The sequence below is a fragment of the Alligator mississippiensis genome, chromosome 14, assembly GCF_030867095.1.
Source record: "Alligator mississippiensis isolate rAllMis1 chromosome 14, rAllMis1, whole genome shotgun sequence".
NCBI lineage: Eukaryota > Metazoa > Chordata > Crocodylia > Alligatoridae > Alligator > Alligator mississippiensis.
In genome coordinates, this window is record NC_081837.1 from 31,467,718 (window position 1) to 31,483,509 (window position 15,792).

Here is a 15,792-nt window from a genome sequence, read left to right on the forward strand (position 1 = left end):
TTTATTGTGCACACCTGTTATGTGTTGGCTTTTAGAAGATGCCTGGAGTACCTCCACGCTGCAGCTGGCAGTACCACTGTGAAGCACTTTACTGCCTCCTACTCCACAGACACCAAATCCCAGAAAGGAGGCAGTAGCCACTTTGGATAAGTGTTGCACACACATCAGCATTCAAGGAGCTCAGGCACCCAGCTGGTAGGGCTAAGGCACTACCTCATTTCCAGGATTTGGTGCATATGGGGCTGGAACAAGTACGTGGGACAAACCTGAGGGTGATGGCACTCCTGGAGTGGCACATAGGCCATGTGGATAGGCCCCTAGAGCACAAGCTCATTGGGGCAGGGATTGTCAAATGCTGGAGGTGAGTGCGAGACCCATCACTATGGGGCCTAATCTGCTTGAGGCCTCTTGGTACTGGTATACTCAGAATATTTAATCTTCCTCATTACTTTCAATGTAAAGCAATCTGACAGGACTGGATAGGCCAGTGACCAGGCTTGGGCTACCCCTATTCTGCTGGCTCATTTCAGTACCTGGCAAGTGGGAAGCAGAAGTTACTAACATCAAGTGCCGGTTTGGAGGACTTTGTGCAGCTGGATCCATGTGATTAGCCACTGTAAGAAAAAGCTAAAGCTTGCTGGTATTGTTCTGCACACCTAGGTACCTTTACAAATCTGGACCTTTGTGTTTACAAGGTACAGCTGGGCAGCAGGGGAGCAGATGGGGTAGAATCACTAACCTACTAACTATACCTGTCTGTACCAAGCTGGTATCACCCAGCCGGTGCTTAACAGCATATGGCATGGGCAGAGCCCCTGCCTTGCATGGCCACCCTTCCTGACATCCTGGTCATATTCATTAGTAAATCCAGACTGAGTGTCTCTTTCTGAAAACTCTGCTTCAGTCCAACCATAAGTTATGGGCTGCATGTGGGAACCCCTGGGCAAGGTTCAGGATGGGATGGTCAGACCAGCCAGTCATAAAAGTTTCTTCTGGCTTTAAATCTGTGAATCATTTAATCTGGGATGCTTGATTTGCCCATCAGAACCACTGCTACCAGCACCAGTGGTAACTACATTAATTTGCAGCCTGGTTAGATGCCAGCTAGGTACATACTAGCCAAGCAACCTGGTCTGCTAATAGAGATGCAGGAGAATTACAACAGCATCCCAAAAAAGCAAGAGGAGTTCGTTTTTGGACTGGAAGAATCAGCAAACATCCTACCTTCAGTTTCCAATCTTCTTGCATCTTCAGGTTTATTAGCTGCAAATTTGTGGTGTTTTGTGGCTTATGGAAGAATTTATAGCTCCATATAATATTTTTTGGCTTCCTGTGTGGAACCACTAATAGCCTCTAACAGGCAGAAAATTGAGCTGAGACTATCTTTCTTCCTCCTCATTTTTTTTGGCCCAATTCAAGTCATTAATAGTTCCAGGCTGTGTGTCGTCAGCTTCAAATCATCTGGACAGTTACAGCGTGGAATAACTGCTCCTTTGATGTCAATTTACTTTTATTTCTAAATAAACATCAGGGTAGTTGAGATTTTCCAAATATGAACCTATAGGCTCACAACAACAACAACAGGAAAAATAGCGACAACAGTAATAGGACACCAGACATCTTACTTTGCATCTGTGACCATTGAGAGGTGTTTGTTTTAACTAGAAGACCAGACAGGATTGCTTTGACAGTCCCACTGTGGTGCTTGAAGTTGGTATCTTGGAGCACAGCTAAGAAAAGTGATATTTTTATAACCATTTCACTCACATGTCATTCCCTACAGTCCTTGGCTGGGCAGTTCAGCTTTTCAAAGCCTTTAGCTGTGGAGAAGACACTCTCCTTTACGCTTGGCCCATTTATTTCTTCTATGGGTTCGTGAGCCTTCTCTGGTATGCTGGTACTGTGCTGTTGAGGAAGGATTGGTGATGGTGGGTTGGCATCTTTCCATCAAGTAGTCTTGGCATTATGTCACTTCCCCAGATGTGGCTACAGTGAGAAGTCCACCCCCAGCTAGCACCGGAGAACCCATGGCTCACGCACGGGACAGTGCAGGGGCAGACTTCAGACCTGGATTGGCCGAGGTGTTCATAAAGTCACTTTTACTTCCCTGAGAAGAGAAGCTACTTCGGCCAAGTGAGGTGGCAATGGCAGCACCCAGCTGTAGTAGAGGAGGGGTGGGCATATTGCCACCTGGTGGCAGGCATGGCTTTTTGCAGCCTTTTCTATGTCTATAGAGACCAAAGCTGTGGGAAACAATACCATGATGTGAAACAGAAAAAAGGTAGAGAATTATTTGTGATGCTTTTTGCAGCAGTTTTAAGCACTGAAAGAGGAGAAAGTAGCCATAAGGGATTTCACAGAAATGTTTTGCATACAGCACTCTTGTTTTGAGTCACTGCTGGTCCTGATCTAGATAAAATCATTCTCTCTCTGTGCCCATCAGCTAGAAACCACTTCTTATGCTGGTATACGAGCTCCTGAGATCAGGGTGGGTGGATGATTCACTAAATGAAATATCCATCAGTTTCTAAAACATTTGGGTAAGCTTGTCGCTGCTCCACTAGCCTCTTAACGTCACACAAAGGGGCCAGTGGAGCAATGAAAAGGATCCAGTCTTTGCATTTGGCTGAAGGATCCTCCCAGCACACTGCAGAAGACTGAAAGGCCACCCTTTGGCTGGGAGTGAAGTTGTGGCAGAGCTCTGTGAAAACTCCCAGCTATTCTAGGAGGATAGATACATAATTAGCCATGCTAGCCTGAAGCCAACTTGAAGGCAGGGTAGATTTGCACCTTACAGACCAACCAAAGTATATATAGATATAGATATAGCACAAGTTGTCATGAGCTGAAGCTCACTCTGGAAGGATGATATAACATAGTCAGCTTGTGGGAGAAAGGTGAAATGTGGACTTCAGAGCAGATGAGTGCTGGAAAGGGATAAAGGTGAATGCTGCCTTGACATACCCCTCCCACTAGGCTGTGAGGTTTGTGCTGCATCCTTTTCTCTTCAACCAGTTCCTCCTTGAACAGCAAAACTGGGTGGTGAACCCTGGGTGGTTTCTTTGGCTGCCCTTGCCCACCCACAGAAAGGGGCTCTTCAAAGTATGAAAGGTGAAATTTTGGCTGTACTGGAGTGAATAGCCAAACCCCACACTGATTTCCCATAGGGCCTAGATTTCACCCACATCTTTTTAGTCTTTCTTTTAACAAAGACAAGCCAGGCCAGGAACTGATGTTCTCTCAGTCACAGAAAAACTGAGATAGCATAGACATGATAGGCCAAAATCATGTTGGGAATAAAAGTGAAGGGGTTACACTTGGGATGGCCCATGTCACAGTGACCACAGGAGAAGGATCTCTTGCTGTTTCCTTGCTCAGTAAGCTTTGCTGAATTCACAGAAGCTTTTCCTGTGTGTTTTCACTGCCCTGTTTAGCTGAGAAAGTGCATGCTCATTTTGTCCCGTGCTCTTGCTGATGTGACTAAGACTTTCTTTATAGTGGGGTCGGGGTGTTGTGTAGCCATGATTCATAGATTCATAGATTGCAAGGCCGAAAGGGACCTTGGAAGATCATCAGGTCCAGCCCCCTGCACCAAGCAGGAAAGATAACTGGGGGTCAGGTAACCCCAGCAAGGTGAACGTCCAGTCTCCTCTTGAAGATTTCCAGGATAGGTGATTGCACCACCTCTCGAGGGAGCTTATGATGGTCCAGGACATGTATGAAATGCAAATATTTTGTGTGATATCTTTTATTGGACCAACTGTATAGTTAGCAGAGATGTTGGGTAAGCCTTTGGGCACAAAGCATCCTTCTTCAGGACCTGAAGAAATCCCTGTGTCATACTTTTTTTGTACATCATCTTCATACCAGCAAAGCTCTCAGCAGGAAAGAGGTATGCCTTCTGCAATAGCAGCTTGAGGGTTTACCATATGAGAAACCTTCTCCAGGAAGGATAAGTCTGGAGAGAGTTTTTCAGTGTATACTCAGGCCAGACTCCCAAGAGGGTATTTAGATAAAGCTTGGACTACACCTGAATAAGGACTTGAGGAACTGGCTCGGCTCATTTTAGGGAGAGAGCACAGGAAAGGAGAGCATATCTCCATGCATAATGTTTTTGGCCTCGCTGAATGAGTGAAGCTAAGCTCAATTCAGTTTGGTGGTTCCTAACCCATGGGGCACTCCATGAAGGATTAGTCGGGGGGGCTCAGGAGGGCATATGTATTGAGAGGGGTAGGCCCTTAACATATAGGGCACCTGCAGTGAAATGTGCCTGGTTTTATTTTCCAGGCAAGAGGCTGGAAAAAGGTTGGGAAGAGGTTCTCAAAGGTTGGGAAGAGGTTCTCAAAGGTTGGGAAGAGGTTCTCAAAGGTTGGGAAGCATTGCAAAAGGATCATCAGCAACTATCCCTTAGAAACGTCTACATCTGTCTCAGACAGGCTGGGGTTATTGATAGACTGGAACAAGACTACACCTGGTTGTGCTTTCACTTTCTAGTGATCACAGTGCATGCCAGAGATTAGAGACTGCTCTTCTATCCAGGGTTAGCTGCTGAATACAGTACCCTCTGTATCTGCCATGTATGGGGCGGAGGGGGGAGGGTTAGTTTGGAGATGGTACCTATTTTAGGAAGAATAGGTATGTATTCATTCAGGAAGACCCATGCCTGTACATAATTGCATGCATGCTGACATTCAAACAAATGCTCATCTGCTGATGAAAGAAAAGAGAACCTTTGTACTAAACCACCTGAAGAGGAACAGACTGGAAAAGAAACACATCTCCAAAACAACAGAGGGAGCCAATATTAGATCATGTTTAATCATTCCTTGCCAACAATATTGGTTATGAATCTAAGCTCTGTACTGTTAGTTTGTGTATCAAGCTAGATTCTTATTGAGCAAGATTTTGCAAATAAGGATGGTTCACAAACACATCCACTTGTACTTTAGAGATGCAACTCTTCTGCCGTGAAAAAGTCTAGCTGGCATTTAGGGTCTCCATCCACTTTAGCAGCAACTTAATGATGTCTAGACATTGGACTGTCACATACTAGGGGAGCTTGCTCTACTTGTTTTACATAATTGATCACATAAGGTACATGAAGTTGCCCCCTCTTTCTCATTACCTTCCTGCAGCTTAAGCAGGAGACAGAGGAAGGTTCAGTGTCTGGCCACCAACCTAGGATTTGAGAAACTTAAGTGCAACTCTCTGCTTGCCACCAGTTCTCCTGGGCAAACCACCTAGGGCCAGATTGTTAAAAGTAATGGGCACTTAATTTCCAGATAGGTGCTTAGTGGGATTTTTGAAAATACCCATGTTCCTAACTTCAATTGATTGGAGTCCGTTTAGTGCAATGATTTCAAAGGCAATTAGAGGCTTAGGTGCTTTTGGAAATCTCAGTGATGGCCTATATACATCACGAGGCAACAAAATGGTTCAGGAGCAATGGTGCGAGTTCAGGACCAATGGTGCCTCTTCAAGGGAGCAATTCTCACTGCCCAAAATGAGGTCATTCCCACACAAAGAGCAGGAAAGAAGCCAAGAGACTGCTTGGCTCAACAGGGACATTAGAGAACTTTTGAAAAAGAAAAAAGACACATATAATGAATGGAAAAAAAGTTCAGCAGCCAGAGAAGAATTCACTCATGTAAACAGGGTCTGCAGGTATGAGATGCGGAAAGCCAAGGGAGGCATGGAGATCAAGCTGGCATCCAAAACAAAGGACAACAAAAACACTTCTATGGGTACATGGGGAGCACGAAAAAAATAAAGCTCCACTGTGGGACCTCTACTGACTATGGAGGGACAGCCCACAATTAACCCCCATGAAAAGGCTGAGTTCCTAAATGAGTACTTCACATTGGTATTCCAGAAGGCTACTACGAGCTGTGCATCCGTCCAGGGGCCCAGAAAGCACAAGGAAGCCTATAAACAACATGACATCAGTCCCAAACAGGTGAGGGTCCTCTTAGAACAACTGGACGTTTTCAAGTCCACTGGGCCAGATGACCTACAACCAAGAGTCCTGAAAGAACTGGCTTAACTCATAGTAGGGCCCTTGGTGAAGATATTCAAAAAGTCGTGGAACTTGGGGTGGTCCCGGATGACTGGAAGAGGGCCAACGTGGTGCCCATCTTTAAGAAAGGGAGGAGGGATGACCCTGCAAACTACAGACCGGTCAGTTTGACTTCTGTCCTTTGAAAAACTTAAAAAAAAATTGTTAAAGAGGCCATCAACCGCAAGCTTGTAAATGGCAGGGTATTAAGAAACAACCAGCATGGCTCTGTGGAGGGTAGATCGTGCCTGACAAATCTGGTGTCCTTTTATGACCAGGTAACTAACCAGCTGGACAAGGGTCATGAGGTAGACATCATTTACTTAAATGCCCTTTGATTCTGTCTCCCATGAAATTGTCTCTGTCAAACTGGAGGGTACTGGCCTGGACCAGCCTACAGTGAGGTGGGTGGATAACTGGCTTAGGGGCTAGTCGCACAGAGCTGTAATCGATGGGATGGCCTCATCCTGGAGGACTGTCTCCACTGGTGTCCCACAGGGATCGGTGCTTGGACCAGTGCTTTTTAACATATTTATTAATGACTTGGATGAGGGGGTAGAAAGCTCTGTGATTAAGTCTGTAGATGACACCAAGCTGTGGGGAAATGCAGACACATCTGAGGAGAGGGTAAAGATCCAGGATGACCTTGACAGACTGGTCCTATGGGCTGATCAGAATCAGATGAGGTTCAACAGGGAGAAGTGCCGGGCCCTCATGCATCAGCCGATGTGTTGCCAAACAGATCCAACAAGGTGCTTCTTCCTCTCTACTCAGCATTGTTGAGGTCGCAACTGGAGTACTGTGCCAATTTTTGGGCACCGCACTTCAAGAAGGACGTGATTAAACTCAAGAGGGTGCAGAGAAGGGCCACTTGCATGATTAGGGGCTTGGAGGGCAGGCCCTATGAAGACAGACTCTGGGAGCTGGACTTGTTCAGTCTGGGTAAGAGGAGGCTGCAAGGTGACTTGATAGTCGCCTACAAATATGTCAGGGAGAACACCAGGATCTGGGGGAGCATCTCTTCAGGAAGGCAACCCTTGGGAGGATGAGGACCAATGGTCACAAACTAATAGAGGGAAGATTTAGGTTGAACATAAAGAAGAACTTCTTCTCCGTAAGGGTAACTAGAACCTGGAACACACTCCCAGCAGAGATGGTGCAGTCACCATCCTTGGAAGTGGTCAAGAGGAGGCTGGATAAGCACCTTGATGAGCTTGTTTGAGGTCTTTAACCTCCTGCCTATGGCAGGGGACTGGACCCGATGACCTTACAGGTCCCTTCCGGTCCATTGACTCTATGACTCAAATATCCTTATAAATCTGGGTGTCAGTTACCCAGCTATATAATGGGAAGATAATCATAGGGTTGGGAGAGACTGCAAGGGTCATGTAGTCCAGCCCCTACATAGATGCAAGATACACTGTTCCCACATGACCCCAAACAGGTGAATAACCAGACTCTTCTTGAAAACCTCCAATAAAGGAGGTTCCACAACTTACATGGGCTTGTCCTACTGCTTTTATGGTAAGGAAGTGTTTCCTGAGATTGAATCTAGATCTGCTTTGCTGCAGTTCAAACGCATCACCTCATATCCTGCCCTCTGTGACAAAGAGCAGTGGCTGGTACCAGAGACCAAGAAATGCAGTGGCAAATAGCCAGTACTCCAGTCCTTGCAAGTGATGGGCAGCATGAACAGCTGCTACAGAGTTATCTGGCTTATTCATAGATAGATTATTTGAATAGCTCTGAGAGTAAAGATGGGGAAACTATGACCTATGACATTAGCACACGCTTTAATGTGTTAAGCCAAACCATTCTTAATGAGCAAGGGGGCTCCCTCATGACAACAGACTTAGGTCAGATGTGAGCAGGAGACTTCATTTGTGCCTTGCTTAACAATTAGAGAATACCAAGTGTGGCCATTCCATCACGCACGCCCAAGGACAGACTTGCAACTGTGGCAGGAAAGCAGCAGGTAAGATCCTGACCCTGGGATTTGGGTTCATTCAGCAGTATAGGAGAGGGGCCCAGGGCAGGGCGGCTGCTCACCCACATTAGGAAACTGTAAGGATATTTCAACCTTTCCCAGAACGCTGAATTCTCTAATCTGAGATGTCACTGCTACAAAACACATGCCATCCCACCACCATAGCTGGGGGAAGATTTCACATTCCAGAGTAATTACCAGGTAGGGGCAGGGCTAGGGGAGAGCTACTGGTTAGCTACCATGTTGAGGCGTGGCCGAGGAAGAGTTGCAGGGTAATTACCATGTAAGAGCAGGACTTAGGGAGACTCGCATGTAATTACAATGCGTGGTCCCAGAGGATGAGGGTTACGAGGTAATTAGGCAGCAAATACCATCTCATTGCTATGTAACAGCAGAGTTATTTCTGTCCTGTAAACCACAATCCAGGTTAGTTAGTAATTGCTTGGAAATCCATTAAGTGTAATTATACAGTAATCTGCAGGAGACAGTAATTAAACTAATGTTCCAAAGTATTTACTGCTTAAAACCCACTAAGTTGCATGCAAGTAGAAAGGAAACACATGATATTCCAACCTCGTCATGCAATATGCTGCCTGCAAAGTAGCCTCCTGCTACCAAGGCCAGTGAGGGATGGTAGAACAAGGTGGATTGTACCACTGCACTTTTCAGGAAGAGTATTGACCATATTAAATCTTCAGGAACATAGCTGACTTGCTGAGGCTGACACCCCTCTTCAGGGGCAGAGTCTGCTCCAGTCCTCTTATGAGGCAACTCCAGTGCTGGAGCCCTGTTGTTCTCCATACACAATTAACTCAACCGTAGCATCAGTAGGGAATGGTACTGAGATTGACTCTGTTATCAGGAAATATATGACATAGACCTGAGTCCAAGTGAGTGTATGAGAATCATTCAAGGCCTTGGACAACTGCATGTTGAAGTCAGTGGGAGACTTGACAGGGGCTGGATTAGCTTCTGAACTGGGGAGACCTGCCCTCCATTCCTTCCCCACTGAGAGTATGGTACCAGATCCTCACCCACGTCCACCATCTGCAACCACCCTCACCCCTTGCACGACCTCGGAAACCATTGCCCTGAGGCCTAGGAAGTGTTGGATGATGCTCATGGGATATGGGGTGAGAAGTGGGTAGCAAGAGAAGCAGCTAACATAAGAGTGTAAGTTAAATAAAACTACTGTAAATGACACCTGTTCCTAGCTCCTTACAGCCTCATGTGCACCAGGGTCAGTAACCCAAATTTGGTTCATGACTTCCAGTTCCTGTCTCAAGCTTGAGCCCAGGCGGAGGTTCCTTGGAGCCTGCTTTGCCTACTGTTTCCCACGATAGTAGACACCACGGGCTGACATGGTCTTGCTTTCTGCTCTCAGCTGAACTGCAGGGCCAAGGGACAGAGCATTCCCAGTTGAAGGCCTTCTGCTTTGCAATTCCCTGCTCCCTGCAGCTGGTCAGAGATGGTAATAGGAGAATAGCTCCTATGCAGGGCTCATGAAATAGAAGCTGCTGCTTTGTTCCTTGTGGTATGTAAACATGCCCAGATGTGACACTGGAGGACATGAGTGGGAGCAAATCTCTAGGAGAGGGCGTCTTGGAGGTTCCAGAGGTACTAAACCAGTCCCAGCACAGACAAGCTCCGGAGACTGTGGGGATGGGAAGAAAAATACTTCAGACAGCAACGTCTTCAAAGCAGCCAGAGCTTGGACCAGCCTCTGCCTGACAGTGCCCCTAGCAGGGAATATTCCCGTGGTAGGAACACGTGAGGGTTTGTTGTTTCCAGACATTGGTGGCTGAATGAGTGCAGTTGGAAAATCTCATCCCTGATGCTTAATAACCAAATTTCCATCCCTTCAGAGCACGGATACGCTCCACTAAGCTCCTATGGCATCTTTAATGACTGCTTTTTCCCTCCCTCTCTCTTCCAGGGACCTGAACTACAATGAGCTTTTGGAATTCCCTGTGGCCATCAGGACCTTGGGCCGACTACAGGAGCTGTGAGGCTTTCTAGTTATTTCATTTTAAAAGAATTTTCAGCAAGAGAATAGCACAAAAAGAGCCGTGTATGTGCTGATTGAGAAAAAGCAGCCATTCCAAGTCATTGTTTGCTTTCTCCAAATTCTCTCTGCAATATAAGCAGCATAGTCCTACCCAGCACAATATACCTTGCAGGCATCATTAGCATGGAAAGGGTGGCTCCAGTCGTGATGCCACACTGCACAGGGCATTGGGCATTAATGGATATTGCCCCAAGTAGCAGGGATGAGACCCACAAGGCACTGGCATGCATGTGCTACCAGCATTGCAGTACCCTGGTGATGTCTGGCCACACCCTCCTTCTAGGCCTGACCAACAGTGAGAGTTAAAGCCCTTTGAAGTCAATGTGAAAGTCTCTAAGTTCTGCTGAGGTTTATAACAATGAGGGCACAGCACTGTTCCTGGTGAAAGCAGCAGGGATGGGCTTTGAGATAGGATCAAGCCCAGTTTGAAGTTGCATGTAGTTTCTCTGGTCATTTATGAACCTTAGGACTGTTCTGTTCATTCATTGTGATACAGGTTGGGGGTAAGCATCAGGACAGGAGGCAGCTTTTTGAGTAGATTTGAGAGAGAGGGACTGGAGACAAAAGTTTCTGATGGAAGGATTTCCTGCACAGAGAGACTATTAGAAGGATCCTCACAGCCAAAAGCAAAACACAGGTTGTAAAGTGAGGCTAATTAACTACTGGAACAGATCCCCATGGGATACAAGGGATTCACCATCACACAGAGGGTGGGCTTTGGGTTCATCACAAACTTCTGGCTCCATTATAGAGCAGATCAGACTGGAAGGTTACAAACTATACAAAAGTGGAAATTTTTTTCCCAGGCCTGGCCAAAACATGCTAAGGAAAGCCCTTAAAAATGATAGTAGCCAAGCATAGCCTGAAAAAACTGCTAACTTGGTTAATAGTCGTAGAGATGTAGCGATGAGACCACCAGTACCAACTGCAGTCCGTAGCTGGGTACAGTGTTGTAAAAGAGGCTGTACCTTTCGTGGGATGCTGGGTTCCGGTCCCTTTAGCTGCATCCCATCAACTCCCAATCCATGAGTGACCCTACTGACTTCAGAGGAGCTATTCACGCAAAAAAGGCTATGCCCCTCAGTGTAAGGGGGCCCAGTATCAGACGCTGTGTCTTGCTGAATGCAGCAAGAGTCTGGCTGATGCTTCTCATACACTTTCAATGACACTACAGCCAAGACAGAGTGCGAGGCTTCAATCTTGTCTCCTCTGAGTTTCTAAGCCTTTCTATTTTTAAAAGTGTTTTCTTTCCTACCTTCCAACTATTAATGTCCCAGGATTTCTCTTCCACCAGGGGTTTCCATAACAACAACATCAAGGCTATTCCAGAGAAGGCATTTGTTGGGAACCCGTTACTCCAAACCATGTAAGAATTGTGAAAATGATCTTCTAGTTCATTAGATTCAAGGGAGCTAGGAGCCTACTGTGTCATTTTCTGAGTGTCCTGATGATCATCTTTTCCTATGATCATAATCTGAAATTCATGCTTGGGGGATGGGCTGAAAGAACCCTACTGTACAATAAAGGCTTGGACCTTTCCCTTCCTCTCCTCAAGCCTGTGCCATGTGCCCCTAAACCCTAGCTCCAATGCCCTTGATATTGAAGAGGAAGATGAATGGATGGCAGTGACCTTGCTGTGGTGTCATGGAGAGGTTTCTCCAGGCCCTGGCTATATCCTTCCCAAACATTTTTTTCACAATGCTGCTTGGAAATTTTGCCTACAACTTGTGTGCGACAGCAGTAGCTGTGCACACGGGGAGGCTGCTGGGTAGAGCTGAACCACACTAGTTCAGGAGACAATGGTCATCTGTCCCCAACAGTGGGGCACAAAGGCCTAGGGACAGAATACAAGGGGCAGCTAGGCTAGCACACCCCCTTCCCACCATGACCGCTTGTAGAGTTTTCAAACAGTTCTTCCCTTTGCTTCTCCCACGATGCTTTTGGGAACAATGGCAGAGTGGCAAAAGTTCAGATTGGCTGGTTTGGGGTTTTGCTTGGGGAGATACTGATTCTGGTGGTGGATCCAGTGGGTGACAGGTCGCTGCCGCACTAACAATGAAGAGAAAGCAGCTGTAGGGTGGTTCTCCAGGTGCAGCAGCACTACAGAGCTCCAGCTGCCATTTGCCAGAGCTCAGCCAAAGGGTAGGCTTAGAGGGCAGGCAGGGATTATGTGGAGCATATGGGCTCATCACTGCAGTGAGAAGCTCATTCTTCACTCCAGGTGCTTTCAACTAATAATAGCATTTCCTCCAGTCTGCACAGGATAATCTAAGCTGGCTATTTGTCTCCTTTGCAGACATTTTTATGGCAATCCTATCCAGTTTGTTGGACAGTCCACTTTCCAGTTCTTGCCAAAGCTGCACACCCTGTAAGTTCATCGATCAGGTCCTTAAAAAGGTAACCGAGCTTGCACTGGAACCCCGGGGGCCAGCAGAGAGTAGGTGCCTCCTTCCTGCCGCTGCTGTCATCGTTCTTGCGAACTTGACAGTGCCCTCACTGGGCAACTCAGTGCAGCTTTTCTAGCCCAGACCACCAATGCTAAATGAGCCCCATGTCTTTAGGCCACGTGGTGCAAATGCCCTTTAATAAAGGACAGCTATTGAGAGGGGCCCCTCTTCTCACTGATCACCTGGCTGTCAGGCTCCCAGTGCCTATACCTCTCGTTTCACTGGATAAATACCATTCTTACCTGCTGTAGATAAGCTTCCCACCAGGGCCCCAGCTGAGCTGCAAATACCTAATGACTAACTGAATCTCTTGGGCCTAGTCGTGGACCATTATGCAGCACTGCCCATTTGAGCAGTTGCAATACTATTGACAGGACCACTGAAGCAAGCATGTTTCCTCTTGGGCAAAGGGATGATATAACAGATCCACAATATTGTATTATACTGTGATTGCCTCCCTGCAGTGGCATGTTAACAAGAGCAGCAGCTCCAGGCTTGGACCCCAGGGGGTACTCAACCCGGTCTGCACCATAATCGAGCCACTCTGGCTGCACAGGGCAAAGCTAGATGTCAGTGTGTTTGGGAGAAGGTGGATTCAGAAGCTCCAGCAGCTGGCCTTGCTGCTTTCAGCTGCTCTGGCCACATCTCCTACCTTGTCCCTGAGCTTGTCCTTATTTCTCTCCAGGTCCCTAAATGGAGCAACAGACATCAGAGAATTCCCAGACCTTAAAGGAACTACCAGCCTAGAAATTTTGTGAGTTTGCCTGTGACCATGTTCCTTGTGCGTTCCTTCTCTAAGGGGTTCCAGGCTTGTGAAGAGCCTCAGTGAAGGCCAGGTTTCCTCTGCTATGCAGTGACTTAAAGCCATGTGAGGCTCTGCTGCATATCACTGAGCTCCTCTCTAAACCATTTTGCTTCTGCATCTGCTCCAAATAGCTTGTCTGCCCGCCCCCGTGCTCTCAGAGCGCTCTCTATTCCCCTCTCATTAATCAGGTCTCATGGGCACCCCCAACCCACTTGGCCTAGAAACCCCCCTACAGCAGGAACCTTCAGAAATTATATTCCACCTCCATACAGTCAGGGCCAATGCTGCTGCCTCATTGCCAGGGAGCTGCACTGCCAGTTGCTGCCTAGAAAGCCATAATTTGGGGGCAGAAAAAAACCCCAAAAGGCAGAAAATCTGCCATGTTTGGAGCTCACTGACCTTATGATCAAGTCCTCCAATAACTGCTTTGGCTCAGCTCTGACCATAACACCTGCCCGTCCCCCAACCCTACTTAGGGCAGTTGGGAGTCCCGATTCCCAAGGACAAGCCTTCCCAGGAACATGCTGGCCACGGCTCGCCTGCTGGCACATTCAGCGAGGTCAGGACCTCATGGCAGACTCTTCAGTCCAAGACCCTTGCAGTCACAGGAGAGGACTGGTGAACTCCCTGCTGACTCTATGAAACCTCTTGGAATTGCTGAAGGACACTGTAGTCCCTCATAGCAGCTCTAATAGCACTTAAGGCTCTCCCAGCCTTGCCATCTTCCTGGCAGGAAAACCAGGTTACTGGGGATGTCTTTATCAGTGCAGTGGCACTATCCTCCTTTTTGCACAGTCTCCAAGATCATATGCTAGCTTTGCCTATGACAAGGCAGTGCCACTGCCTGCTCCCCCGTGCCACCTCCTACCGCACTTCTCCAAATACCCAGCAGCCATTGCCTTCTTCTTGCCAAGTCACCTTCAGTTTCTGTGATGCTTTCCTTCTTGTGCTTGCTCTGTCCTCTCCTGCCTGGCACTGGAAGACAGGGCTGGGGCAGTGACAGGCTCTCTACATGCCCTCTTCTCAGTAATACCAGCCATTATCTCTTGTCTCCATTCCCAGGACCTTGACCCGGGCAGGGATCCATTTGCTTCCCAGAGCGATGTGCCAGCAACTACCCAGCCTCCGAGTCCTGTGAGTAACAAATGCTCCCCTCATCCTGCTTCGTCCTTGGAGAGGTGGCATGCATGAGAGTGCCCAGGGTCCTGGCTGGACCCTTCCCAGGGTCCTGGGCACACAGGCAGCTCTCTCTCTCTCATGCTGGGACAAGTGGCCTGTAGCAGCCCAGCACACTTGTCCCAGCTGTTTCAGGTGCATACTGGGAAGGACAATGCTCAGCTGCCAGAGAACAAACCAGAGCACCACAACCAGCTCAGTTACAAAAGAAGATTAAAAGGGACTGGGATAAGTTTATGGAGGAGACAGGATGACAGAAAGAGGAGTGTGATGTGTGAAGTTCTTGCTGGTCAGGTCAGCATTGAGGAGGGGGTGGGGTGGGCAGAGTTTGCCTTCCTTTTTAGTTGGAGTGTGATCTTCTTCCTTGGGTCTTTCAAATGCACATTAACAACCTTGCAGCAGCAGGGCATTGACCGTCCCTTTGTCCCCCTACTTTACCTGTGATAGTTTAGGGCAGCGGTGGGCAATTATTTTGGGTGAAGGGCTGCTTACTGAGTTTTGGCAAGCCATTGAGGGCCACAAGATAGGCAGCCAGGGGCAGATAAATATTAATTTTCCAAATGTTTTACGGGCCCCGCAGGCCAGTTAGAATGGCCTGGTGGGCTGCATCCAGCCCCCAGGCCGCATTTTGCCCGCCCCTGGTTTAGGGTGTTCTTGGCACTTTGTGCAATGTGCCTTGTGGTTGTGTGACAGGGTGGATTGTGCAGTTTTAGGATCAGGTTAGATGGACTTGTATGGGATGGTTTAAACAGGGATGATCCTGTCTGGAGTAGGGTGATGGACTAGGTGACTTCCTGAGGTCCCTTCTAGCACTACTTTTCTATGATTCTGCAATTCTCTCATGCAGAATACTAACTACCCAGGCAGTTCTCATCACAATCACAGCTGCCCTGGTCTTTGATTAACATCCCCCCCCCCACAGGAGCCACCACTAGTCTCAGAGGCAAGAGCTGATACACATGTGTGAGCTTCCTGTCTCCCCACTCTGTACTTTTATGCATCATTCACCCCACTGGACAGCAAGAGTAGAAGGGTACTGCCAAGGCAGAATGGCAGTTTTATACAGGTGTGAATGTCACACCACGTGCAGGACAGAGAGGTCTTGCACAAGGGATTGCCCCCATACAAGGCCAGAGCCAACCCCTCTCCCCAGGATCCATCAAGCACAAGTTATGGGGAAGGGAGATTCTGTTGTGCACCTACAACCCAGCAATGGCTATTAGGGGGTCCCCTTGGTTTACAGCGGGCCTAATT

The 15,792-nt window shown here is 47.7% G+C and overlaps 1 protein-coding gene across 1 annotated transcript in view; it reads left to right on the top strand.

The window, feature by feature from the left end:
* LGR6 (leucine rich repeat containing G protein-coupled receptor 6) overlaps positions 1 to 15,792 on the top strand; it is a 214,234-nt gene that overhangs the window by 164,802 nt on the left and 33,640 nt on the right. The window contains exons 7-11 of the mRNA XM_014609405.3: positions 9,979 to 10,047; positions 11,405 to 11,476; positions 12,407 to 12,478; positions 13,243 to 13,311; positions 14,425 to 14,496. Of these exons, the coding sequence (XP_014464891.3) occupies positions 9,979 to 10,047; positions 11,405 to 11,476; positions 12,407 to 12,478; positions 13,243 to 13,311; positions 14,425 to 14,496 (354 nt within the window). The remainder of the gene's footprint in view (positions 1 to 9,978; positions 10,048 to 11,404; positions 11,477 to 12,406; positions 12,479 to 13,242; positions 13,312 to 14,424; positions 14,497 to 15,792) is intronic.